This window comes from Mugil cephalus, chromosome 10 (assembly GCF_022458985.1).
Source record: "Mugil cephalus isolate CIBA_MC_2020 chromosome 10, CIBA_Mcephalus_1.1, whole genome shotgun sequence".
Classification (NCBI taxonomy): domain Eukaryota; kingdom Metazoa; phylum Chordata; class Actinopteri; order Mugiliformes; family Mugilidae; genus Mugil; species Mugil cephalus.
The window spans coordinates 1,112,865-1,137,764 of NC_061779.1; the positions used below are offsets into that span (position 1 = coordinate 1,112,865).

The 24,900-nt window shown below is 42.0% G+C and overlaps 2 protein-coding genes across 3 annotated transcripts in view; both read right to left on the reverse strand.

Moving 5' to 3' along the window:
- The window catches only part of plcg2 (phospholipase C, gamma 2), a 32,630-nt gene extending 19,859 nt beyond the window's left edge, over nt 1-12,771 (reverse strand). Inside the window, exons 1-10 of one of the 2 annotated variants that reach the window (XM_047597268.1) lie at nt 12,435-12,771; nt 3,669-3,854; nt 2,491-2,640; nt 2,301-2,394; nt 1,744-1,791; nt 1,575-1,659; nt 1,394-1,474; nt 1,270-1,313; nt 1,121-1,193; nt 55-156 (exon numbers count right to left, since the gene is read on the reverse strand). In XM_047597268.1, the coding sequence (XP_047453224.1) occupies nt 55-156; nt 1,121-1,193; nt 1,270-1,313; nt 1,394-1,474; nt 1,575-1,659; nt 1,744-1,791; nt 2,301-2,394; nt 2,491-2,640; nt 3,669-3,852 (861 nt within the window). In that variant the 5' untranslated portion in view covers nt 3,853-3,854; nt 12,435-12,771. Of the gene's footprint in view, nt 1-54; nt 157-1,120; nt 1,194-1,269; nt 1,314-1,393; nt 1,475-1,574; nt 1,660-1,743; nt 1,792-2,300; nt 2,395-2,490; nt 2,641-3,668; nt 3,855-12,100; nt 12,296-12,434 lie in introns of those variants that run through there. The other variant, XM_047597269.1, reaches the window with a different exon arrangement.
- Nucleotides 12,772-13,562: 791 nt separating this feature from the next.
- Nucleotides 13,563-24,307, reverse strand: meak7 (MTOR associated protein, eak-7 homolog). The gene is made up of 9 exons (XM_047597538.1): nt 24,174-24,307; nt 23,148-23,309; nt 22,511-22,744; nt 21,454-21,598; nt 21,168-21,379; nt 19,860-20,046; nt 19,204-19,322; nt 17,727-17,906; nt 13,563-14,799 (listed from the first exon to the last, which is right to left on the reverse strand). Exons 2-9 carry the CDS (start codon nt 23,301-23,303, stop codon nt 14,671-14,673), a joined length of 1,362 nt encoding a protein of 453 aa, XP_047453494.1. The 5' UTR covers nt 23,304-23,309; nt 24,174-24,307; the 3' UTR covers nt 13,563-14,670.
- Between the last annotated feature and the right edge of the window lie 593 nt (nt 24,308-24,900).

A 24,900-nucleotide genomic window follows, 5' to 3' on the forward strand; every position in this document is an offset into this window, starting at 1 on the left:
ATACAGTTTCACCTGGAGGTTTTTCATCAGAACCTGGACTCTGGGGCTGGATACCTCACTGACGGTGAACTCCGGGTCGTTGGTTTTCCTCATGGTGTCGTCGATGAAGGTGGTCATCAGCTCTCGGACCTTGTTCAGGTCACTGGCCCAGGACTCCTGATGGGGGGGGGGACACCAGGACAATAAGTCAGAGGATCAGGTCAATCTCGGGTTCGGGTTATCTACTTATTATAACTTCTCTGTGAATACTAATACTAATACTAATACTAATACTAATACTTTGCTCTGAGCGCACAACTGCACATGTACATGTATATATATACTTTTATATCTCACTGTATCTGCTGTTTGTAATTTATCTCATAACACTGACAGGAGACACCAACGGACCACAAATGTTCACACAACAACCACAAAAAGACGACTCACAGGAGGCAAGGACCGACCACAAACACATGTAAAGTCATGCAGAACAACTAAAAAGAGACAAACGGCTACACAAAGATGCAAAGCAGCTACACATGCACATGAAACGACCACAAAGAGGCACAGAGCAAACGCAAATACACATAAAACTTCTACACAGAGAAACAAAACCACAAAAGACACACAAAACTACTACAAATAGACATGGAACAACCACAAAGATGCACAAAACAAAAACAAAGACACACAAAACGAGTATAAAAAGACACCAAGTTACAACAAACATGAAACAACCACAAATCAACACAAAACTAAGAGACATTAAAACACCTCAAAGAAGCACGAACCGACTACAGAGAAACAAATGTTCTACAAATTTATATGAAACAACTGCACAAAGATGCAAAGCAGTTACACACACACACAACACAACCACACAGAAACATAAAATAACTAGAAAGACACACAAATCTACCACAAACATACAAAACACAACCCTAAAGATGACCTGAAAGAAGCAGAGGTGAACTAAACAAAAACTACACAAAACAACTATTTGTTTCTGTTTGTTTGTTTGTTTGTCGTGTCTCCGTAGTTGTTGTGTGTCTGTATTTCTGTGTATTATTAAACTCATTGACTTATGAATTAGTGTTGTTGTGTTTCTTCATGTGTGTTTCATGTGTGTCACGTTTACCTTTTGCTCGTAGATGAGAAACCTCTGGAAGTCGTGCAGCAGAACGGCCGAGGCTTCGGGTTTGTCCGTGTTCCTGCAGACGAACACAAAGAAAACCTGAAACTCCGTCTCCACGAGGATCCGCTCGCACAGCGTTCAGACCAACTCACCCCAGGATGAAAGCACACGACTCCTTCTTGAACTCGTCCAGGATCTGAGGCCAAAACATAAAACAGATCAAAACTAAATCATCACAACTGGATAAAATGTAGCCGAGGATTTAATGAGACCAACCTCGTTCTGTTCAAACATGATCAGGTTGTAGAATTTATGAAACTGCTCAAAGTCCAGACGGTCCTTCTTCCCTCCCACCTCCTGTAGGAGCACAACACCAACGATTCATTCATTTATTAATTCATTCATTCATTTGTTCATGAATTTGTTCATGCATTCATGCTGGGAGAAGATGTCGTACCAGCATCTTGTCTTTGAGGGTCCTGGAGCTGGGAGCCTTGTAGTTGAGCTGAGGAAGCAGAGCCTTCAGCTCTTTGATGGAGATGCTGGGAAGCAACACAAACAGTTTGTGAGCGCGTTGTGTTGATGTGTTGAACGACCTGATGTTCTCATAGTCGTACGTACGCTACCTGTTGGTCTTGGTCTGGTTCACGGAGTACATCTGCTTCCTGAGCCAGCTGTGGAGACCAGGATCAGATCAGTTACTGGAGGAGAGTAACCACGGTAACCACGGTAACCACCGCTAATTAACCAGCTACTAATAAATGAATCAACGTGGAGGAGGAGATGGAGGCAGTACTTTTTATTCTCCTCCTCTTTCTCCTCCTTCTTTTCCTCCTTGTCCTTTTTCTCCTCATCCTTCTTCTTCTCCCAGATGATTAAAAGAAGAAGGAGGAGGAGGAGGAGAAGGAGGATGGTAAGGTGCCTCCTCCTCCTCCTTCTTCTTTCTACTCTTCCTCCACCTCCTCTTCTTCTATGTTCTTCTCCTCCTCGTCCTTTTTTCTTTCTCCTTCTCCTCTGATAGTTGTGGTTATTTTAAGGGTTTATGAGTTAAGTTGCTCCACTGGGACATCCTCAGACGTACAGAACCAAACATAGAACCAAATACAGAACCAAATATAGAACCATATGTAGAACCACATGTAGAACCATATGTAGAACCACGTGTAGAACCATAGGTTCGTACCTCTCGATGAGAACCGGAGTCGGAGCCGCCAGCGTCTCCTCCCTCAGTAGCTCCAGTCCTATCAGCCACTTCTGAGCCTCGTCCACAGAATCAGCTGCAACATAAATGATTTATTATTATTATTATTATTAACATTAACCTCCAGGAAACCGTCACTCAGCTTAGAACAAGGAACCAGCGAAGGCTTCACCTCCCAGACTCAGCGTGTTGAGGACGAACTGGGACCCGTAGAAGATGGTGAAGCAGGTGTTCTCGTCGTGTTTGTCCTTCCCGTCTTTAAAACGCTCAAAGTCCTTGGAGTTCCTCCCGGCCCGGATCTCCCGGATCTCAAACAGATCCACTGGAACAAAGAGGACGTGAATCCTTTAGTTACTTTTTTTTATTTAAAACACAAATCTAACAGACAGAAACAGTAGGTGCAGGTCATTTATCTGTCATTTAAAGCTCTTTGAGGTTGTTTTGAGTCTATTCAACATTGTTTTATGTCCCTGCTGCGGATTTCAGTCATTTCAGTCTCTTGAAGCTTGTTTTAAATCTGTTTGAGGTTGTTTTGTGGTTGTTTTGAGTCTCTGCAGTGGGTGCCAGTTTCTTTGAGGTTGTTTGGAGTCTCTTTGAGGTTGTTTTGTGTGTTTTTGTGGTTGTTTTGAGTCTCTGCAGTGGGTGCCAGTCTTTTTGAGGTTGTTTGGAGTTTCTTTGAGGTTGTTTTGAGTCTCTTTGAGATTGTTGTGAGTCTCTTTGAGGTTGTTGTGTCTGAGGTCATTCTGAGTCTTTGTTCAGTTGTTTTGTTTCCATGTTTCCATTGTTTTGCGTCTTGATGTGGTCATTTGATCGACTCTCCAAACAATAAATGTCACGTCTGTTTATGACAACGTGCTGAAGCAATGTTAAAACACCAACTAAATACACAGAGATGATATTTAAACAGTAGCATAGAGCCTCAACATAATTTCCTCTCACCAGGAACCTGACATCAGTCCATAGGATGGCTGTCACAACGGTTCCTGTTTTACACTATTAATTAGAAGCATTCAGTTTATTTATTTTTGTTTTTTTGATTTTTTTTTCTCCAGTGGCCAAATTCTGGTTCCATTTTTACATTGTGTGGTGCACATGGTCGACTTTATCACTTTCACTTTCTGGTTCTGCTTTTAAACCATCTGATTCATGAATGACACATAAAAACCTCAGTAGGCCTAGGTTCATCTTTATCTGCACTAAACCTGAACCTGAACCTAACGCTGAGACGCTGCCTCGCTGCCTCGTTTACAGCAGAACCAGTGTCTGGTTTACGTGTTTGACAGGGACATTTTATTGCATCCACGGACTGTGTGACATCAGGTCACTGTTGGAGAGGATGAGGATACTCACGGACGCCGTCGGTCTTGTCAGCTGTGCGCGTCCACGCCACCTGCTGGGTCTCCATGATGACCTGCACGGTGAGTCGCTCCGCCTTCTGCCGAAACACCGTCATGACCACGCCCATCTCCAGGTCCCGCTTGATCAAAATCTTCCTGTACTCCGTCATCTCGCCCTGCTGGCCGAAATGAGCCATCTCTGTGGGAGGGAGGGAGTCGGTGGGTGAGCAGGACATCGTGAAAAGCAAAATCGCTTCAATGCAACTGGTTCCACTGGGGTTTTAAACCTTCTTTCTAAACGATATGTCTGAAGCTTTATCTATTATAACCTTGCTCCTCCCTCAAATGACACACAAAGGTCAGTGTGTTAGTCGCCACCACTACTCATCTTTTAAAAACAGCTGTTGTTGATGTCGTTGTGGGCGGAGTCAGAGGAAATGACCCATATTAGGTAATCTTGAAGGGAGACTGCAAATTTAGACAATTTTAAAAGTTGAGGCCCAACAACAACTAGACCTGCATCATGTCCGAGAGACAGCGAGTGGTGCTAGGCTGGTAACCACTGCAGAAGAAGACATCATTTAAATTCACACAATGAGTCAGAGACGCAGATTATATATAATCTGTTTCTAAAAATTCTCTGCAGCATCTTGACCAGATCTGACACAGCAGAAATGAAACAGAACAAAGCTGCGTTTGTTTTAGTCAGACTTAAAACCAGGAAGTTCCTCTGATGTTCCTCTAATGTCCAACAGAGAGTCGGCCCCGCTGACCTCCAGCAGAAACAAACATGTTAACGTCTGGTACAAAAACACTTCAGGCAGCTTTAGCTTTAGCTAATTTCTTAATTCTTCAGATCAGTTCCCAGCAGACTCTACCACACAGACGTATAAACACGGAGGAGGAACAGCTCCTCTAAAGTGAAGTGAAGCTAGTAGATTTCCCTCTGGTGGCTGGAGGTTGTCTCTATAAGCTCCACCCCCTCCATGTTAGGGGGCGGGGCTGTGGTCAAAACTAATCAAATATATTTTGTTTTTAAGTGTGATTTTTCTCAATTAGTTGCATCTTAGTTTGTCATTTGACGAAACAGGATGTGACATAATGGCGACCACCAGTTGACATGACAACCGCTATGTAAAGAGGTCTTGTGGTAGTTCAGTGTATGATCCAACATCTGGATTAATTAGTAGGATTCATTAAAGGAAAACTGGAAACTGGAAACTGGAAAAGACTGGGAAACTGGAAAGAGTGGGCGGGGCATCGTGAGTCTGGAAGAAGAGTGGGCGGGGCATCGTGAGTCTGGAAGAAGAGTGGGCGGGGCATCAATATTGTTCGTTTATAAAGAAAAAGACTTTACACTGAGGGATATACTCTGTCATGTAATGAGTAACGTATTCACCAACTTGCTTTAAAAGGCTCGGCCATGTCATCTCCTGTCACCCACATTCTTCAAACTCTTATTTAAGAAGATGGAATAATTTTCTCCTAAACATGAACAACGTCTGAATCCTAGAGCCTTGACTCTCACTCTGAGATTTACATTCAAAACAGCAGTAAACTGATATTTAAGAAGTAGAGGAACATTGTACTGTGAACACGCATGGATGGATTCACTGAACGGACCAACGGGCAAAGTCTAAATAATAAACACTCAACATGTTACTCTACATGAGCAAAATGAGCAGCAACAAGAACAAAAGGTGATGCACAAGTATCAACATGAGATGCACATGAGATGCAAAGAGGGTGAGATAAGCTTTCAGCTTATCCAGAAAACGGCCATAATGAGATGCAAAGAGAGTTCTGTGAGCTTGAAGATAGAGAATGTGAAGAAAATGAGATGCAAAAGACAACAAAGCGACGCACAACAATCAGAACGAAACCAAACAAGGACAAAACAAGACAAAATAAAACTCAACGGGAGCTTAAAGAGACAGAAAGTGACATGAGACTATAAACATGAGACAGAACTCGTCCCCCTGGAGGACCTGTCCAGTTTATCTGGTTCCTGTTTCTTGAATGAAACACGTGTTAGATAATGAAATAATGAATGAATCGATGCATTTAGACACAATCTTTGTCACAGTGACCTGTTCACTTCTACACCTCTTCTACACGTCTTCTGCTTCTTCTTCTTCTTCTTCTTCTTCTGCTTCGCTCTGCGACAGGAAGCTGACGTCAGTGAAAGGTTCAGATGCGTGGGCGGACGTCTTCACACCAAATCCAACAGCGTTTCTATTTTTGCTTTGTTATTTTTATAGTTCAGGCTCATTCATGGAGCTACCGTGTAAAAGATGAAGGGAACTGAAACTAAACGATGTGCTGCACACGTTCGTGACCAGAACCGAGGGAACGCGAAGGAAACGTTGTGGTGACGGAACATCTTCAGTTTGATGTGGATAGTTCTCCACATACGACGGTTCTAAGACACGACTCCAGACTCGGCTTGGGATGATTCTGACTTGGCACTTCTTAACCTGGGGCGGCATTTGTTCTTGACTTGGGATTTCGTGGTCGTGACTCATTACTTGACTTGAACATGACTGATTATTCGTCTAGGAAGTTGCTGGACTCGACTCTGAATCTGTTTTAACTTGGAAATCGATGGTTTTTATGTGGGACGTAACTTGGAACTTGTTGATTATGACAAGATTTGGACTTGAATGGCTACTTGACCTGAGACTTGACGTTGGACCCTTTGGTTCTGACCTGGAGGCTGAATCCTGGGACCTGGAACCTGTTGATCTTCTTCGTCTTGACTCAGGGCTTCACTTTCGGATGTTCTGGTTCTGACTCGGGATTTTGTGGACGATCGATTATTTGACTTGAGTCTTGAAGTTCTTGACCTGGGACTCGACGTTGGATCCTTTGGTTCTGACTCAGAGTCTTTCTTCTTTCTGCACCAAAAATAAAACGAACGCATTTGCAGTTGCAGGTTTTTTTTTAAGGCCTGTGGTGGCTGAAAGTTCCTGTGTTTTCACAAATTACCGCAACAGGGACTTTTTTGTGGAACTTCCTTCAGAGCCTTTGGTAGAAAACGTTGCGGCTGGTGTTGATGAGATCTGAACGTCCACGTCCAGGACCAGGAGGACGGAGGTCGAGCTGCCTCCAGATTTAAAAGGGTTTAAGGGGTTTAAGTCCCGTCTCCTGTGGTTATGAGCTGCAGCGAAAGTGAAAGTAGCTTCCTCTGTAGAGAGTCTGGGCTTCCCTTTAAACACTGAATGACCTGACCTCCAACAGAACCATTAACAGACCCAGATCCAGGCGTTTATTCAGGAGAGAGACACAACATGTCCCAACAGAGACACAAAAAACTCACAAAACCGGGACAAAAAATGTCCAAAAACAGACACACAACTAGGCTCTAAACATTTAATAAGAGACGGCAACATAAGAAAAAAAAACATCTCAATGAAGAGACGTGAAACGGATGCAAAACGCACAAACACGCACAAAAAAATGTTAAAAACAACCACAAAGAGACAACTGATTAAAAATACAACTAGAGGAGACACAAAGTGTCCAAAAGAGACGGCAAAGAAAAGACAAACAACTAATAAATACATTAAACAACTTTAGTCAAGATGCAAACTCTCAAATGAGACACACAAAAAAAAAAGGTCCAAAGAAGAGACACACAACTGGACCCTGAACGTGCAAAAAGAGACAGAAAAGTAAAACAACAATAATTGATGGATGCAAAACACACAAACAGAGACAAAAAATTATCACAAAATTATGCAAACAAAACCACAAAGAAATGAATCGGCACAAAAATCTACAACTCAACAAATACGACAACTGTGGCGACACAACACAAGAAACAAACAGGAAATAAAAACGTAAAAATGACCCTTATACATTTAACAAGACAACAAAACAACAAAACAAACACAACTCATCACTAATCGCAACATAAAGGCGCAAAATGTCCAAATACGACAACATTAGAGACGCAACAAAAAGACAAATACACAAATAAAAAAGACAAAACAAAAATGTCTCAAAAAGAGAAAGTAGCAACAACTACAATAAAAACTAAACACAAAACAACATCAACGTGGACACAAACCTCCACAATCGATCAAAAACTCCAACTTCAGACACACAACTCGTCCAAAGACGCACACAGATGTCGACTACACACAAACATAAAAACAACCACAACTTATTCTAAATTCTGAATAAAGAAACGCTGTGAACGCAGACGCACAAAGTCTCAACGGAGACACAAACTGTCCAGAAAGAGATTTAAAAAACAACAACAAAGAGTTTTTCTTAAATATTTAACTTGCAAATGAGCAGCGAGTTATCACAACACAGCCGGAAGAATTCTGTGGAAATAAATTTTACTAAACTGTGACATAAACAAACTCCGTGGAACATTTACAAGCAGCGAGATTTTCTGTGCAATTAAAACAAACTTTACAACAACTGTAGAAGTTCTGTGGCTCTTATCATCCACACACAGAAACACACATATAAACGCAGACTAAACGAAAATGTGCTGCGGGAGCTGATGTCAGAGCTGTAAAGCTGAAACACGTCGTCTGAGGAGAAGTTAATAGTTAACTGACACTATTACACAACTACTCCACTGTTTCCCGGCTGAAACCTTTAGCCCTGAGGCCCGAGGGACGGCCCCTCGGAGGATCTCTGCACACTGACTTAGATTAACAAATTCACTCCCACAGAAATAAATGGCACCAACAACTCAGCACCAGGAACATGAACACAGCTCCAGTGAAGAGGAATAAGATCCTATCTGAGGAGGATTTGTTTAAATAAAGAATCCTGCAGCCGAGCTGGAAGAAACGCAGGCAATTTATACATGAAGGAACAAAAAGGACGTGAAACATCCTGGACAAAGAGAAACACACAAATATTAATATAGTTTGAGCCAGTATTACACATCACATTAAACCAGAGTCGTGTTTCCATCAACGTGATGAGACTCAGGTCCTGGTTTAGTTTCTATAAATCAGGGATTTGTCTCATGTTTGTGTTGAAGTGTGTGATGACAACAGATCAAAGGAGCTTTGTGAGGAGCTCAGAAAAAGAATTGTTGTTGCTCATCAGGCTGGAAAAGGTTCCACAACCATCTGTAAAGAGTCTGGAAGCCACAAATAATCCACAGAGAGTCAGACAGATTGAAGACGACTGTTCCCCTCCACAGGAGTGGTCCACCAACAAACATCACTCCATCACAGTGGGAGAGGAACCAGAGGAACCCAGGGGAACTTCTAAGCAGCTAAAGGCCTCTCTCACATTGGCTGATGTTCATGTTGATGAATCCACTCAACAACCAAAGACACTGCTCTCTGTCCACAAAGGACATGTGGGACAATGTTTAGTGGACAGATGAGACCAGAGTAGAATAGTTTGGTTTAAATGTTTGGAGATGAACCAACACTGCATTCCAGCATCAGAACCTCATCCCTCCATGAAACATGGGGGCGCTAATGTCCTGGTTTGGGCCTGTTCTGCTGCATCTGCTCATCATTGATGGACCAATGAACTGTGAATTCTACCAGTGAACTCTGAAAGAAAATGTCAGGACATGAGTCCATGAGCTGAATGTGAAGAGAAACTGGTCATGGAGGAAGACAAGGAGCCCAAGAACACCAGTGGTTCTCCAGAAGAACCAGATGAATGTTTAGGAACAAGTCAAAGTCCTGACCTTCATCCAGTAGAAATGTTGGAGCATCAGCTGATGAGAGGAAACCACCAACATCTCACAACTCAACTGGTTCTGATCTGATTAATGGGATCAGGTTCCTCCAGCTGATCAGATGTTAACACAAACATTTAGTCTGAAGGACTCGCTCCGATGTGTAATATTGGCTCATTTTAGTCTAATATTTCATGTGTTTCTTCACTTTCAGGGCTCGTGAAAAATGTACAGATGTTCTGAGTTATTTATTTGATTCTTTAAATGATAAATTATCACAAAAATAAATAACCACATAGAGATGAACCAGAAACATCTAGAGCATCATGAACACGTGTCTCGAAGAGACTGTGAACTCAACTAGAGACCAAATTATCACTGCATGAGTTCAGATGTGAAGACGCTTCTTAGACAATCAATCCAGACACGAATAAAAAAATAAATGACAAAAAAGTCCAAACATGACGTCTGAGAAAGTAAAATCTGCATGTTTGGTCATTTTTGACTCAACGTTTAAATGAACTGGTTAATATTGTTGCAGGAATCACCTCCTAACTTTAACTGAGCTGAGCTTTTAGCCTCTTTTAGCTCCTCGTTTTGGTTTGTTTAGTGTTTTTTTTCATCAGGTTTTTCATCATTTAGGCGTCTTTTTTTATCTATATACAGGAAACAGATATAAGTGAGATGTAGATGTAAAACGAAGACGACTCAATAAAACTGACAAATCGCAGACGAAGCTAAAGACTAAAAAATAACAGATAAAAGTAAAAACAGCTTCAGTTTCCACAAAAATCCAGGAGACGTGAAACTAATTCTGCTTGGATGGAAAACATCCAGAGACACAAAACGATGTAAATGAGCACAAAAATAAATGAATAATAAATAAATAAAAAGAGAACTGATCAAAAATCATTAAAGAATTAAGTCCAGAGACGCAAAATGTCCAAAAAACAGCAAAAATAGACGACGAGGGTTTAAAAAATATCATAAAATGTAACAAAAGAATCAACACAGGATCAGAACAAACACGTCCGTCATCATCTACGTCTGGAACGAATCCCAACTTTAAACATCCAAACACAAACTAAGTAACTCAACTAAGAACAAGTAGAAATAAGGTCATGAAGAGACGTGAGACACGTTCAGTCTGGAGGAAAGAGACAAAAAAATCTGCAACTTCAGAGACGCAAAAGTAAAAAACGTCCTCAGTTCATCACAAACCACTATAAGGAGACATTACATGTCCAAACGGACACAAAACAACCACAAAGACGCACAAAAGTAGAAAGAACTGCAGCAGGAAAACGACGACACAAGAAAGAAACGACGAGAACGAGACAGAAAATCTCTCATGAACTTCAGCAGCTCAGACGTTTGGATGGTTTTAGTTTTTTATTCTTTATAGAAATGAATAAAAGAGACGGAGACATTTTCAGAGACACAAACTGATGGAACACGACCAGGAAGAGTCTGAACGTCACTAAACCAAAATGTCCCCAAAACACAGAGCGGGAGTTAAAAATAGAACAAAACACGACATGTCCTTCATTTAAAAGACACGCAAATGTCCAAACAGAGACTCACTAAACAACGCGAGAGGAGACACATCTGGAATCCGTCTGAAATTAAAAACATAAATCACGGAGACGCGACGCGAAGCTTTTCATGAACTTTTGCAGCTCATTTGCTTTAAAAACTGATGGAACACGATGGAAAAGTGTGAACGTCACTAAACTCTGACCTGACACCGTCCCACAACCAACATTTCCACAAACACACAACGAGACACTACAAATATAATAAACACCACAAAAAGATGTGAAAAGATCCTGGAAACATGACACACGTCATCTACACGTCACCAGCAACAACCAGAGACAATAACGTCTCCAAGAAGACACAAAAAGACACAAAAAGACACAAAAAGAGACAAAGAACGTGTCAAAACAGTAGAAACGTCTGTAATTCATCTAGAGGCTGTTTCAGACACACACACAGACACACAGATACACACAGATACACACAGATACACACAGATACATACAGACACACAGACACACAGACACACACAGACACACACAGACACACACAGACACACACAGATACATATACAGATACACACAGACACACAGACACACACAGACAAACAGACACACACACAGATAGACACACACACACACAGACACACAAACACACAGACACACACAGATACACACAGACACACAAACACACACACACAGTCACACAGACGTAGAAACAACTATAACATGTAAACATAAAAACGTAAATGATGAGATGAGACTCAGACTAAACTCCTTCAGCTCCTCGGGTCAGTTTTCAGTTTCCTGTGTTTTAAATAAATAAATGTCAGAGTCTGAAGGTTCTTTGTCCTTTAAATCCTACAAACATGTCCCCAAAACACACAAACGGTTCAAAACAGAACAATAAGGACACAAACACTACAAAGCTTCACAGAATGCTCCCTGAATGCCACTAGAGCTACACACAAACGTCCACAAAGACACAAAATGTGTCAAAACAACAGCAGAATAATTCATCAAATGTCCAAACGGACACAAACACTAACACAACAGCAATTTATCTACGTTTCAGAACATAAAACCACAAAAAGACACATAAAACTGGTCTTTCCTTTGGCCAGTTTTTAGTTTCCTGTGTTTTTAAATAGATAAATAAAAGAGACAGAGACACGTTCAGAGACACAAACTGATGGGACAGGACCAGGAAGAGTGTGAACGTCTCTAAACACCGACCTGACTCCGTGCGGAGCCTCTCACCGCTCAGAGATCTGGCTTCTGGGGCAAATAATGGTCCGAGAAGCAGGTGTCTGCGTGTGTCTGTGTGTGTCTGCGTGTGTCTTCCTGTTATTAATAAAGCCTCATATTGTGAGTGTGAGGCCGCTGCACATGTCGCTGAGCTCCGCCAGAAAAAAAGCGGACTTCCCGTCCTCCGCCTTCAGCTCCGTCTCCTCCGACCTCCGCGAACTCCGTCAAGCTGCACCGAGACTCCGACAGGGCCGGAGTCAGAGGAGTCAGGGGAGTCAGGAGGAGGTGGAGGAGGTGGAGGAGGACCGGGGGGGGCGCTTACCTTCCTACCGTCCGCTCCGAAGTTCGCTCTGGGTCCAGGACTCCGCTCCGGTTCTATCTGATCATGATGCGGAGGTTATGAAATGAAGCCGGAGAGGATGTAGAGTGTTGACAAAAAGGCCAGCCGCAAAACGGTCAGTTCCTCTATCCGCGTGTGTGCACAAGGAAGTAAAAGTTAACTTGTATTAGAGCTGCAAGTTATATAAAAAAAAAAAAAAAAAAAAAAAAACAGTCCGGAAGCCAGAGGCCGGTATCTATGCAAACTAAGAGCAGATGAGTCTGAGCTGCAGCCGCTTCACCACATTCATCACATTCATCAGCGAGGACAACAGGGCCGGAGAGAAGGCTCCGTTTAAAACAGCCTGCAGCTGCTCAACCTGCGGCCCGCGGACCCTGTACTGGCACTGAACGCGCAGCCAGGAGGCCCCTGAACGCAGCACGACGTAGAAAAAGAAAGATGGAGTTTTCTTCTGGTTGAGTTTAACTTTAAAACTCTTTCAGATCAGATTCGATGTTTTTTTTTTTTTGCATCATTTCACACAGTTGTTGTAAAATCACCTTAAAGGGATGATTTTAACAAGCTACTGGATATTTATGCAAATGTCTGCCACACTTGCAAAAGTGACAAAATTGTGCAAAACAACCACAATGACAGGGGAAGCAACCGCAATTCATCAAAAATCATAACTTCAGAGACACAAAATGGCCACAAAACACTCAGAGAGTAACAACAACTGTAACTTATATAAATAATAAAAGTACTGAAACAAGAAAGAGACGCAAAATGTCCAAAAAGGCACAAAAGACTCAAAGACAGAGAAGGAACTGCAAACTTTAAAGACAAAAACTGAGCAGAAAATACTACGATTAGTGAGAGAGACAAGACACAAAATGACTCAAACACAAACTGGCTAAAAGAGAAAAGGAGCAACTGCAATTTTTAACTATAAAGACACAAAACGAATAAAACACACTACAATTCATTAAAAATAAGGACGAAACGAGTTCAGACTCAAAATGAGTTTTAAAAAGAAAGTTGCAACAGAAGACGCAACTTCAGAAACAATGAAAACACAACAAATTATATTAAAACACAATAATGAAAGAAGGAGGCGTAAAAGGGGCGGAGTTAAAGCATGACGTGTTTTTATTTCTTAAATTTCAGTTTAATGAACTCTAAAGTCGACCAGGCGTCAACCAGCTCGTCAAATGATTTCCATGCACAAACAAAACAACGAGCACAAACATTCTTTATGGAGACGGAGCCGCCAGAAACACACAGCAGGAGAAACATTTGCATGAATAACCTGACGGGCTGATTTACATGGAGGGGGAGGGAGGACGGGGGAGGAGGGGGGAGGAGGACACAGGGCTGCCTTTGTTGGTAAAAGTAATATGTGAACATGTGGAGATCAGACACCTGGATCCACCTGGTTGGAGGGGGAGGAGCCTCAGCTGCTTTTAATTCCTTGTTTCCTGTAAAGACTCGTCCTCACTCATCTGGTCTCTGGAGTCCAGGTGTGAACACGGATCTGGTCTCAGTCCAGATGTGGAGGTGGTCTCTCCTTCCGTCTTTCCTTCTATCTCTCCTTCCTTCCTTCCTTCCTTCCTTCCTTCCATCAGAGGCAGCAGCTGATACAATATTCTACTGACCACATGGTGGCGCTGCAGCTGATTTACACACAGACTGAGACCAGGTCTCCGGTTCTGGCTGGAGACTCATTGTAGTTAGTTAAAGACCAGGTGTGATGATAGATAGTTAGAAGTGGACAGATGTGACCTCTAACTGTACGTAAGTGAAGACAACACGTCCCAGAAATGTGCGTCGCCATCTTGTCCTGAGTGTTGCTGTTAAAGTCTCTGCCCCGTAAAGAAATCACAAGAGATTTACTAGAATGAAATCCTCTGTTATCATGATACTCTTCAGATTAAAACATCTGTCTTTCACACATAAATCCACACTAATACTCTAAAATAATCTCTAACTCGCTTCAGTTATGTGACTTTACAGCCTAACGAACTTGTGCTCTTGGTTTTTTTTCAGTCTAACACTTAGTGATGACAAGTTTTTCTTCCATCAAACTCAAGTGTGAACACACCCACAATTCACACATGATTCTCACGTACGTTGCCTTCAGGGGCGGTCGGGACCTGCCAGTGTTCTTTCCTCGGGCGGATGAAGGGTATAAACTGTTTGGTGTTTGTCCACGTGTGTCGGAACCAGGACTCGTCTGGTCTCACTGGTCCTGGTCTTCCTCCGGCTCCCGGAGGCCCTGGCTGTGCAGAGTCTTCCCGGTCATCTCCATCATGGCCTGGACCTCGGGATCCGCATCCAGGACGCTCCTCTTGCCCCCCCCCTCCTCACCCTGGACACATAAAAGGAGGTCAGAGGAGCTTAGATCATCCCAAACTCTACAAGCCCAACTTTACAACAACTCGCCTCCCTGCAGCAGTTCACTCCATGTGGTTCATGTTAGCAGCCTAGCGTAGCATCCTGTGTATATCCTGTACGTTACATCCTGTACGTGTAATAACCCACTGGTGTTATCAGCTACAGTAATAAATTAACAGATTAACAGTCTATCATTTAGATAGATAGATAGATTTAGATAGATCATTTAGAAATACAATACATAATATATTAATATTAACTTTAATTTCCACACATTCAGTTTGTAAGAATTTCACGTTTTCTTGTATCAGTTAATTTTTCACTTAGCTAGGCTAACAATGTTTATGCTAATGGAAACCAATCCCATTGGTTGTTATCACCTACATTAATAAATAAACAGAATTAGAGTCTCACACCTTCATATTTAGTTTAGTTTATATTTAGACAGCTAATATGAACTAGCTGATTATGCTAATAGGCTAATTGTGTTCATTGTTTTGTTTACTTACTTTGTACTTGTGGTTCTTAAGAGCAGTGATTCTCAACTGGTTTTCAATGGGCAAAAAAAATATGTTAAGGAAAAAAAACATCAGTGTCATTGATTCACGTTCCTTCACAGTAGGTGGATGGTTCAAAAACCTGAGGGTGTTTTATTCAGCGAGGTGTCGACTCTTCAAAGCTCAACGTTCTCCAGAAGAAAAGTTCATTTTGGATCCTTTTGATTCTCATTTTTGTTTCATTTATTTTGTGTTTGTGGATAAAAACTGAAGAAGCTGAATGTTTCCCGTGGTGCAGTGTTGGTTGTCATAGATTCAGTACGTGAGGATTCTCAGCTAAAGATACAGAATTAGAGTTTTTTATATATATATATACATATATTTCTCACTAGTTGGACTTGTTTATTTCATGTATTTTGCATGAAAACACCAACTAAGTGTTAAAAATGTTAGTTCAGTGTAAGTGAAATGTTGTGATTTCATCTGATTACATCTTGAAGAAGTGACTGAACAGTTTAAATGGGACTTTGTTCTATTTTTAGAGATTCTGGTGTTTGTGTGCTAAAGCTCTGTTGAAGTTACTCAAGTGAAGAATTCTAGTTTGAATTTAAAATTAAAATGCAGCTAATTGAGCGTAAAGGGAACAGTTCCCTCTCTATTTTGGTTCATCGTTATTTGTTTTTGGTGTGTTTTCATATTGTGATAGTCTGTTCTACTGTCTCAGGTTCAAACTGCACATTCAATAAATGTGAAAAGTTGAACATTTTGTGAACATTATGTGATTTGAGTCGTGGCTTTAAGTCATTAAAGGGGTCATGGACGCTCCTGAACCCAGACCAGATGAGAACCGCTGCTTAACAGTGTTTTTCATGTACAGCTAAGCTACTGTGACCAAGCAGTTTCCCCTGTGGATCATTAAAGTCTAATCGTAGCTTGACCTAGCTTCCTAGCCTCAAAGCTAAAAGTAGCCTAGTCCTGTGATTTCCACGTTCCTGATGAAACCCTCACCACCAGTCATTTAGAAGAAACATCTTTGTCTTTGTTTCAGCTTTGATTTTTTTTAGCTAAACTATGATTTATTTATTTATTTTTACTGAGGACCTGGGAGCTGAAAAGTCTGTTTTAGGTCCTGTTTTGGACATTTGTGTCGTCACATGAAGCATCTACTGGTGATACCTGTGGGAAAACATCTGAAGCGGCTCACAGAGGAACTTTAAAGGAAACAGCTGTGTGATGTAAAGTAGCTGAGATGTAAATGAGTTGCTCTGTTTGTGGTGCAGTTAATTACATGCCTGATGTGCATGTTCCATGAGAGGACGCCAAATAAAAAAAATAAAAAAAAGGCCTCCTCCCAACCGTTATACTAAAACATGCATTTATTCACAGTATTGTCCTGCAGACGTCCAGACGACTTTATGTCTGAAAATCATCCACAATACTTATCCTGGTAGCTAAGTAGCTCAAGCTCCAAATTCAGAACTTAACATGGCAGTTGCTAGTAGCATTATTTGATGCTATTTTGATTTGTTTGCGTAAAACATACATTTCTACACTTTCCAGAAGAAGCAGCGTAGAAAAAGAAGGTGACGTTAGTTTTAGTGAAGGATCTAATAAAAATGATCCAAAATATCCGTTAATGGAAATCAGAGATTCTTTCCTGTTTAAACATCTGCCAGGTGATAAAGGGCATCGTAAAAGCGGAATATAAGATATATTAATATTAATCTTAATTTCTACACATTTAGTTTGTGATAATTTCACGTTTTCTTGTATCAGTTAATTTTTCACTTAGCTAGGCTAACAATGTTTATGCTAATGGAAACCAATCCCATTGGTTGTTATTGGCTACATTAATAAATAAACAGAATTGGGGTGTTTTTTAAAAGATTTTGATTTTTATTAAGATACACCATCACATTTAGTTTTTATTTAGAAAGCTAATATGAACTAGCATGCTAGCATTATTTGATGTCCAGTGTTTGATGGGAAACATTTTAATTTCCATATTTTCAGGAAACTGTGTAGAAAAAGAAGGAAGTTAGTTTTGGTGAAGGTTAATTACGCCTACGATTGTGTGATTCTTAGATGTTTCGTTGTTTTGATTCATTGATTTCTTAGCTACGCTAGCACCGCTTATTTTGATGGAAACCGTCTGTAACCCAGGGAGAAATCTGACGCTTTAAGGACTTACAAACTATTAGGTTTGCATTTGTATGAAATTTCTAAGTCCATAAATTAAGAAGAACAGTCCAGGTTGTCCTCTTTTTATTTTCATTGATCGAGTTAAAGCTCAAATTGTCTCTGTGTCTTGTCCATAGATGACACATCCAGCAGGACTTTACTGACTAAGCAGGATTTTTTTTTTTATAACAAGACAAATGAAGAACTGAAGGAGAACCCTGACCTCCTCTGGTTCGGGGGGTTTTCCCACAGCCCACACTTCCACCGAGTCCAGGGTGAAGTCTTCGTCTCCGGAGAGTTGGGGGCTGCCGTAGGTGGTGCACTTGGGCCGAGCTCGGCTGTGACCGTGGCCGAAATCACTGTCCAGCCACAGGCCGAAGTATTGGTGCTGACCGCCCATACCCTGATAAACGACAAGCTCGTCACACCAAGATAATCTATGTTCAGTTTAAAGGTAAACGCTCACAGCAAACTCACATCTACAGGACAGTCTGTGGAGTTCAGCGTTTTCACTAAACATTAAGTCTTACCCCGCCCAACGCCAAGATTTCCCAGTCTTCCAGTGACCCATGAACACACCACGTGTTTGTGTATCTGAGCAATGTGAAAATAATCTCAAAACTCTGCATGTGTTCACAGCCCATAGACTGTGTAAAGACAAACTGCTCCTCTAAAGTGAAGCCAAAGCCAGTAGAGCTCCCCCTGGTGGCTGGAGGCTGCACTCTAGATCTTAGGCTCCACCCCCTCCATGTTAGCACATTGGACTTAAAACACTAAAATACAGTCAATTCATTTTTATCAAGGAGGAATTCAGTCATTTTAGGTAGTTAATAAAATGCGGATGTATGTTCAAGTGTCCACCTTCCTTAAAAGTTTAGTTTTCATTTTTGACGCTGCAGAAACAGGATGTGACCATAAACTTTTAATCAGATTAATGATGGTGATAGATTAATGCACCTTAACACGTTTAAATTAATTAATACCAATAAGTTCAGTGTAGAAACCAACACTTCCTTGTATCTAGAGGAGGTAGAGCAGAGCGTAGTATTAATTAATCAAAAACGCCAGTGAGTCTGGAGGACGTGTGGGCGGGGCATTGATATTGGGGCTCCACCCCCAGACCGTACTGGTCAGGAAGGCCACGTTTCCCTGGCGTCCATAGAGACGCGTTTAGTCCATATTTATATACGGTCTATGGAGGAGACGTGTTTAGTCCATATTTATATACAGTCTATGGCTCGGTCTGATCTGTACGTATTCTGCATGTGCAGGCTTAGACCTTCATAATCGCAGGAAGCCTCTTGAAAGTGAAAATAATGAGTTTTGTGAGGTTGAATGATCAAATTTTTACTTTTTTTTTTACAATAAAAACATTGTGCATAGATATTTTATTCAGACAGTTATGTGTGTGAAATCATTTTGCACATGTTCAAACTGCTCTGTACGTATTTGTGGCCATTGTGCTACACTGTCGTGTTACTATGACAATAAGAAAAATGGAGAAACTTCTGCATTATAACTTCTGTTTTTACAGAGAGAGACAGAGAGATACGCTGCCACCTTCAGGCCAAACACAAAATTACAACAGCCTTTTAGAATTAAAATAAAATGAAAACTGTGTTGCATATCTTCAGTTGCTAGTGATTTATTCTAGAGCACTAAACTAACTTCCTACGTTTTAAGAGCTAGCGTGGGCTCACCAGTCCATTGGGCATGGTCTGCTGGTTCTGGTTGAGGTACATGAAGTGTTGGTTGTAGCCTGTCGCAGTGTAAACCCTCAGTGTGGGGAAGACAGTGAACAGGAAGCATCTGGAGTCACCTGAAAAATATACAAATGATCAAGATCTGAGAGAAAAGTCAAGTGACAGTCCACAGTATTCAAAAGAGTGGTATTACTTCCCCAATGTGTTTTAACACGAGTGTCTATGTGAACGTGTAAAAAAGGAAAAAAGCCTTAAAGACACAGCGACCAAGAGCCACTGGATCCGTTCAGATCGTTTTGTTCGGGTACATCTGAATAGAATCTACCAACGTTAATAAATAAAGCAACATTGACAGGAACTAAAAGTTAAGAACATCTTCTGTGCAAAATCTAGACATGATTTTTCTCCTTTTCCTGCAATAAATGATCATGAAGATCATAACAGTGTTAGTGCATTAATTTAGCTTTTACTTGAAATTTGAAATTGAAATGTGTTGGTCCTGGGACTGCAAGCTGTACTGGAAACAGCACCTTTGCTAAAGTCAAATATTGATTTAAGAATTTTATTTTTCATAATTTACGCCACATTTTGAAGTGATGTCATTAACTATGTGGTTAACACGGCGCTGGGACCAGGAGATTCTTCTCCCTCACCCTGGAACTGAGGCTTGACCTCCCAGCCGTGGGAGGCGAAGCCCCCGAAGACGTGTCCTCTGGTGTCTTTGATGAGCAGCAGGGTGGGTCCTCGCTTCAGGAGGCCCGTCACCATCCTGGTGAAGCTCTCTCCGTGCAGCTGTGTGGAAAACACCAGCCTCCAGGGGGCGCTGCAGCCGTCTGGCAACTGAAGAGATCAACAGAGAATAAGATGCACAAAGAGGAAATGTGCACAAATGATTTAGTAAATAATACATTTGATTATTTTCTTCCCCAGGCTTGAGATAAAATAAGATAATCCTGTAATTTAAGGCTCTGGGTTCTTAAAGCATCTTGAGACAATTTGAATCGTGTTGGACGCTTATATAAGAGGGTTACCTAGGCAACGAGGGCCTGGAACGTCCACTAGCTACAAAGAGATATGGACGAGCAGAGCAGCCGCTTTATGATGCTGCGACCGCCATGCTTTACCATCGGTACCATGTCGGCCTCGAGCAGATGATTCAACCTGTATGAACTGTTCTGTTTGTGGGTTCTGGTCGGTAAAAAGAAGTTTTTCTTGCAACTTGCTCTGAGGATTTTCAGGGTTTGGGATTTTAAAACATCTTGAGACAATTTAAATTGTTTTGGACGCTACTTAAATGTAATATTGGTGTTCTTTTTTGTGCCAGTGCTTAAATGAAAATGCATCAGTGAGACATTTAACTGTATTAACTGAGAGAAGCAGGTAACCATGGTAACCACCAAATTAAAACATTGAACTTGAAATTCTAGGCATTTGTCTTTATCAAATGCCTAGAATTTCAATTTTAATTTTTAAATCAAAATCAAATAACCGCTCATTTTTTGTTTTTTATATCCTTTTCTGAACAGAAAATCAAATGACCAATAGACGCGCACACACACACACACACACACACACACACGGGCCGAACCAGCTCATTTTGTGCGACTTGTTGATAAACTGTAAGAAAGTTGGAAAACCTGTTCCCTTTTCTTTCCACATGAATAAGCAGGTTTCAGGTTTATGCCACTTCATTTGACTCAGTGAAATAAAACCGGTCATATTACAGAAACACTGGTGATGCCTGCAGCTCTGATTTAGTCCTGCTAACAAACGAGGGTTTGTTAGTTCTGAGCTAGAAGATGGAGGGAGGACAATACGTTGGTCCAGTGCTTGTTTTAAAGTATAATTTAAGGCGCTTTAAATAGTCAAAGGTATGAGTGTGTAGCTTTAAATGCTAACCCTGCTAGCATGTCTCAGCTCCATTAGGAGGGTGGTCATAATGTTTTGCCTGTTGGCCTGACCTGAGGAGCCAGGAACATGAGGGTGGGCAGATCCAGCAGAGACCTCAGCTGCTTCCAGGGCGTCTCCCTGCAGGGGGGCAGCAGCGTCGGGGCCGGCCGGCCGCCCAGCGACACCCCCAGGCCCTCGGCCACCACCATCTCCAGGTACAGAGACACCTGAGGGACCCTGAAGATCCAGTCCTCCAGAGACGGGACGTCACAGCCGCCCTGATCTGAGGCGTGAAGCATCAACGAGGGTCATCAACGGCCTCTTCACCGTGTGTTTGCTTTAAAATCTGCTGCTTACCTGAAGGTTTGAGCTCAGAAATCATCTGCTCTGCCAGGAGTTTAACCCCCAGCGAGACGTCACCCATTCTCTCCGGCTTCCAGCCCTGCAGGCGCCCCCTGTGGACCAGGATCTGAACTACAGCCGAGACCAAGTCCTGCAGGAACTGTGGAGAAAGGGACAGAGAGGAACTTCAGAGAGGCTGGAGCAGGTCTCATGTCTGTCTCCATATGAGCTGGTTCTGCTCCAAGTTTATCCCTGTTTAAAGGGAGTTTTTCTAGCTTCATTTTTGTTTCTACTTCCTGCTTCACTTTCAACAACGGAGACTGAAACTTTGCTGAACACAAGTCGTATAAATGTCTGTTATCTCCAGTCCTCCTCAGTTAACCTTTCAGATTCTTTATTGATCCAAAACAATCAATTTGATGGAGAAGCAGCAGGAAACACGGGAGAGAAAACATGTTTTTTCAAGGTTTGTTTTCACATTGTGTCTGTGTCTGGCTCTGTAGTTGTCTGTTGTGTGATATGCACAATGTTTTTATTGTAAAAAAATAAAAACAAAATGTAAAAATTTGATCATAGTGTTGTTTTAAAGTCTTCTCTGTCTGTGTTGTGTACCTACCTCGGCACTACGGCTGAAAATTAGCATCTGCGCTAAGTCCGGCACATTTACATTGATGACAAACACATCAATGATGATTAATGTTAATTGTCCCAATTCAGTAAACTAATAATAAGAAGAATATTTAAGTGTAATATTCTACATAATTAAGTTCGTTCCCGCTTTGAGTGACAGGTGGCAGCCTGAGCTAACAGGTAGCAGAGAGCTGGGTGGGCGGGTCTCAACGTCCAGGCTGCTTTAGCTCCGCCCCAACACGACCCCCATGTCCATATCTGGAGTAAAACTCATCCAACACTCACACCTACGGCCAATTTAGAATCACCAGTGAACCTAAGGAGCGATTGGATCATGGGAGGAAGCTGGAAAGAACCCACAGAAAGGATTAGAACCCAGAACCTTCACGCTGTGAGAGAAGAACTTCAGTAAGAAAACGAATCTGATTCATCCTCTACTCACCTCGACCACCTGTTCACATGTGACAGCTGCTGCTGCTGGCCCTGATGCATGCTGGGACATGGCCATAACGAGGGGGGCTCGTTCCTCCGCGGTGCCTCGCAGGGTGTCGGCCAGGAAGACGATCAGCTGATCTCGACCCACCCCACCCGTCCTTCCTGGGGCGGCGTCGATGCTGCACATGCTCCGATAGATCCTCCTCACCAACGAGTCAGACGCCACGATGCTCAGCGAGGACTGGGACGGACAGGAGGAGCAGGAGGAGGAGCAGGAGGAGGAGCAGGAGGAGGAGCTGGTTAGACAAAGCAACGGAGGGAATACAAGGAAACAATGCCATAACATTATGACCACAGATTAGCTGGTCGTCATAGCTCCTGTCAGGACCAAACCTTAGAGGAGGGAGGAACGAGAAGGAAGAGGAGGAGGAGGATACGAAGGAGGAAAAAGAGTGGGAGGAGGATGAGAAGATAAAATAGAATGAAGAGGAGGAGGAGGAGGAGGAAGAAAGTGACAGAAGGAGGAAGTGGAGAAAAAGGAGGCTGACGTAGAATAGGAGTAAGAGGATGAGAGGAAGAGGAAGAAGCTAGTCAGGTGGTCATAATGTTCTGGCTGTAAACTCTGACCAGACCCTGTCCCACACCTGCAGCGTCTCCAGACTCAGAGTCCTCCCGCCGGGTCCCGGGGGTCCCGAGGCTGAACCCAGGAGCCGGTCGTAGACCCCCTCCACCACGGGACGCTCCTCCGGCCGGAACCGGACCAGACGCTTCTGGACGGCGGCGCTCTCCGTGTTTCCCATGATGCTCTGCAGCCAGACACGGTTAATACGACGTCAGAACGTGTCCTTCACATGATACAATATGATCTAAAACATGAGACTCCTCCTCCTCCTCCTCCTCATCTCCTCCCTCCAGATTTAGAGCAGGACTGGTTGTACCTAATAAAATGACCATGTGATGAGATCTTGGTGCTTTTCTTTCTCTTACGTTACTTCACTTTCTATTCATTTTTCAGGTATTTATTTATCTTTAACATTTGGTATGAAAGAATATAATCAAGAATAATGACATGCATCATGTCAGGGCCAGAATCCCCATTAAATTAAGAAAAGTTACTAAATATGAAGCAATAAAACACTGAATGGGTCAAATTCAATAATAACAGGAGTAAACTAAATATTATTTTCAGTTCATTAGGTACCAGTGAAGTCATTCTGATCTAAATAATGTTAATTTGATGTAGAACAGGTGAACATTGTGGAGGATGGAGTTTGTTAAACTGGATTAAACTAAACTGTGTTAAATGTTTGTTTATTTGGCACCAACTCATCTTTGTTTTGATCCCAAATCAGAGGCGCGACAAATTAAAATGATCATTATTATATATCATTTAATAAACGAAAATAACCCTAACCCTTACTTGCTACTAACTCTTACTATTTTTTGTTTATCCAGATGTACACATGAGTATTTAGTTGATTAGCATCATCTTATTTAGACGCTGAATGAATGATGGAGCCTCAGCTGTGGCTAAGCTAACGCTAGCACAGCGTTAATTCGTGTGTATCCACACGAAGACGAAGAACCACTTTATATAAAATAGTCTGGGTGTAAAGAACATATAACATTAATGGTGTTATTCACAATGAACTATAAATGTGTCCGCTGACCTGTTAAAGAACAGCAGCTAATCTTTCCATTCTGCTTCTAGTGGCGACAAAAACACTTCCGGGTGCCAGTAGGAAGAACGCGGACAGCCAACCAATCAACTAGAGCGACTTTTCACATGCTTCCTTACGAGTGGTCCAGGACATCAGGAGGCGGGGCCAAATAACCGCTGTGAACTGCGGTGTGTTCAAGACACACTGGACTGTTTATTACTCTAATTACACGCAGATAAAAGTCCTAAATCTGCAACTTTAGGAGTATTAAAATAAATTATTTGAGTTTCCTGAAGAAAAACCTTAAATTTTTTTTTGGAGACTGCTATAAATATATATTTTACTCGTTTCTGTGTGCGTTTTAGCAAAAAAGAACGGGTTGTTCAAGACCTCTAAAGTCACAAAATACTTATATTATTAATTAATTAGTTACTCATTCCATCCCTTTAAGATTTATTTTATGCTGCATGTCCAGTTCCATGTCACTGTCAGGGATAATTGTTACAAACACGATGCAGGTAAAGAACCAGTGCTGTTCCGTACAGGACTCCTGTCTGACCAGTAGGAGGCGCTCAGGAGTCATCTAACGGAGGCCGAGGCCCCTCTGCAGAAAGAGCAGGCTGTTGAAAAACGCCTTTTAAGGGCATGAGAGTTACAGTGAGGGCCCTGAGCTGGGTGTGTTGCATTGTAATGAGGTCTTTCAGGACAGGCTGAATGTGGAGGTGATGTGCTGCCA

Excerpts from the sequence above, each read along its gene's own strand:
- meak7 (XM_047597538.1), bottom strand. The coding sequence starts at position 23,303 with ATGGGAAACACGGAGAGCGCCGCCGTCCAGAAGCGTCTGGTCCGGTTC. Across the intron at positions 22,745-23,147 it reads TGAGTCTGGAGACGCTGCAG|TCCTCGCTGAGCATCGTGGC; the intron begins GTGTGGGACAGG and ends TGTCCGTCCCAG. Across the intron at positions 17,907-19,203 it reads AGACCATGCCCAATGGACTG|GGTATGGGCGGTCAGCACCA; the intron begins GTGAGCCCACGC and ends GTCGTTTATCAG.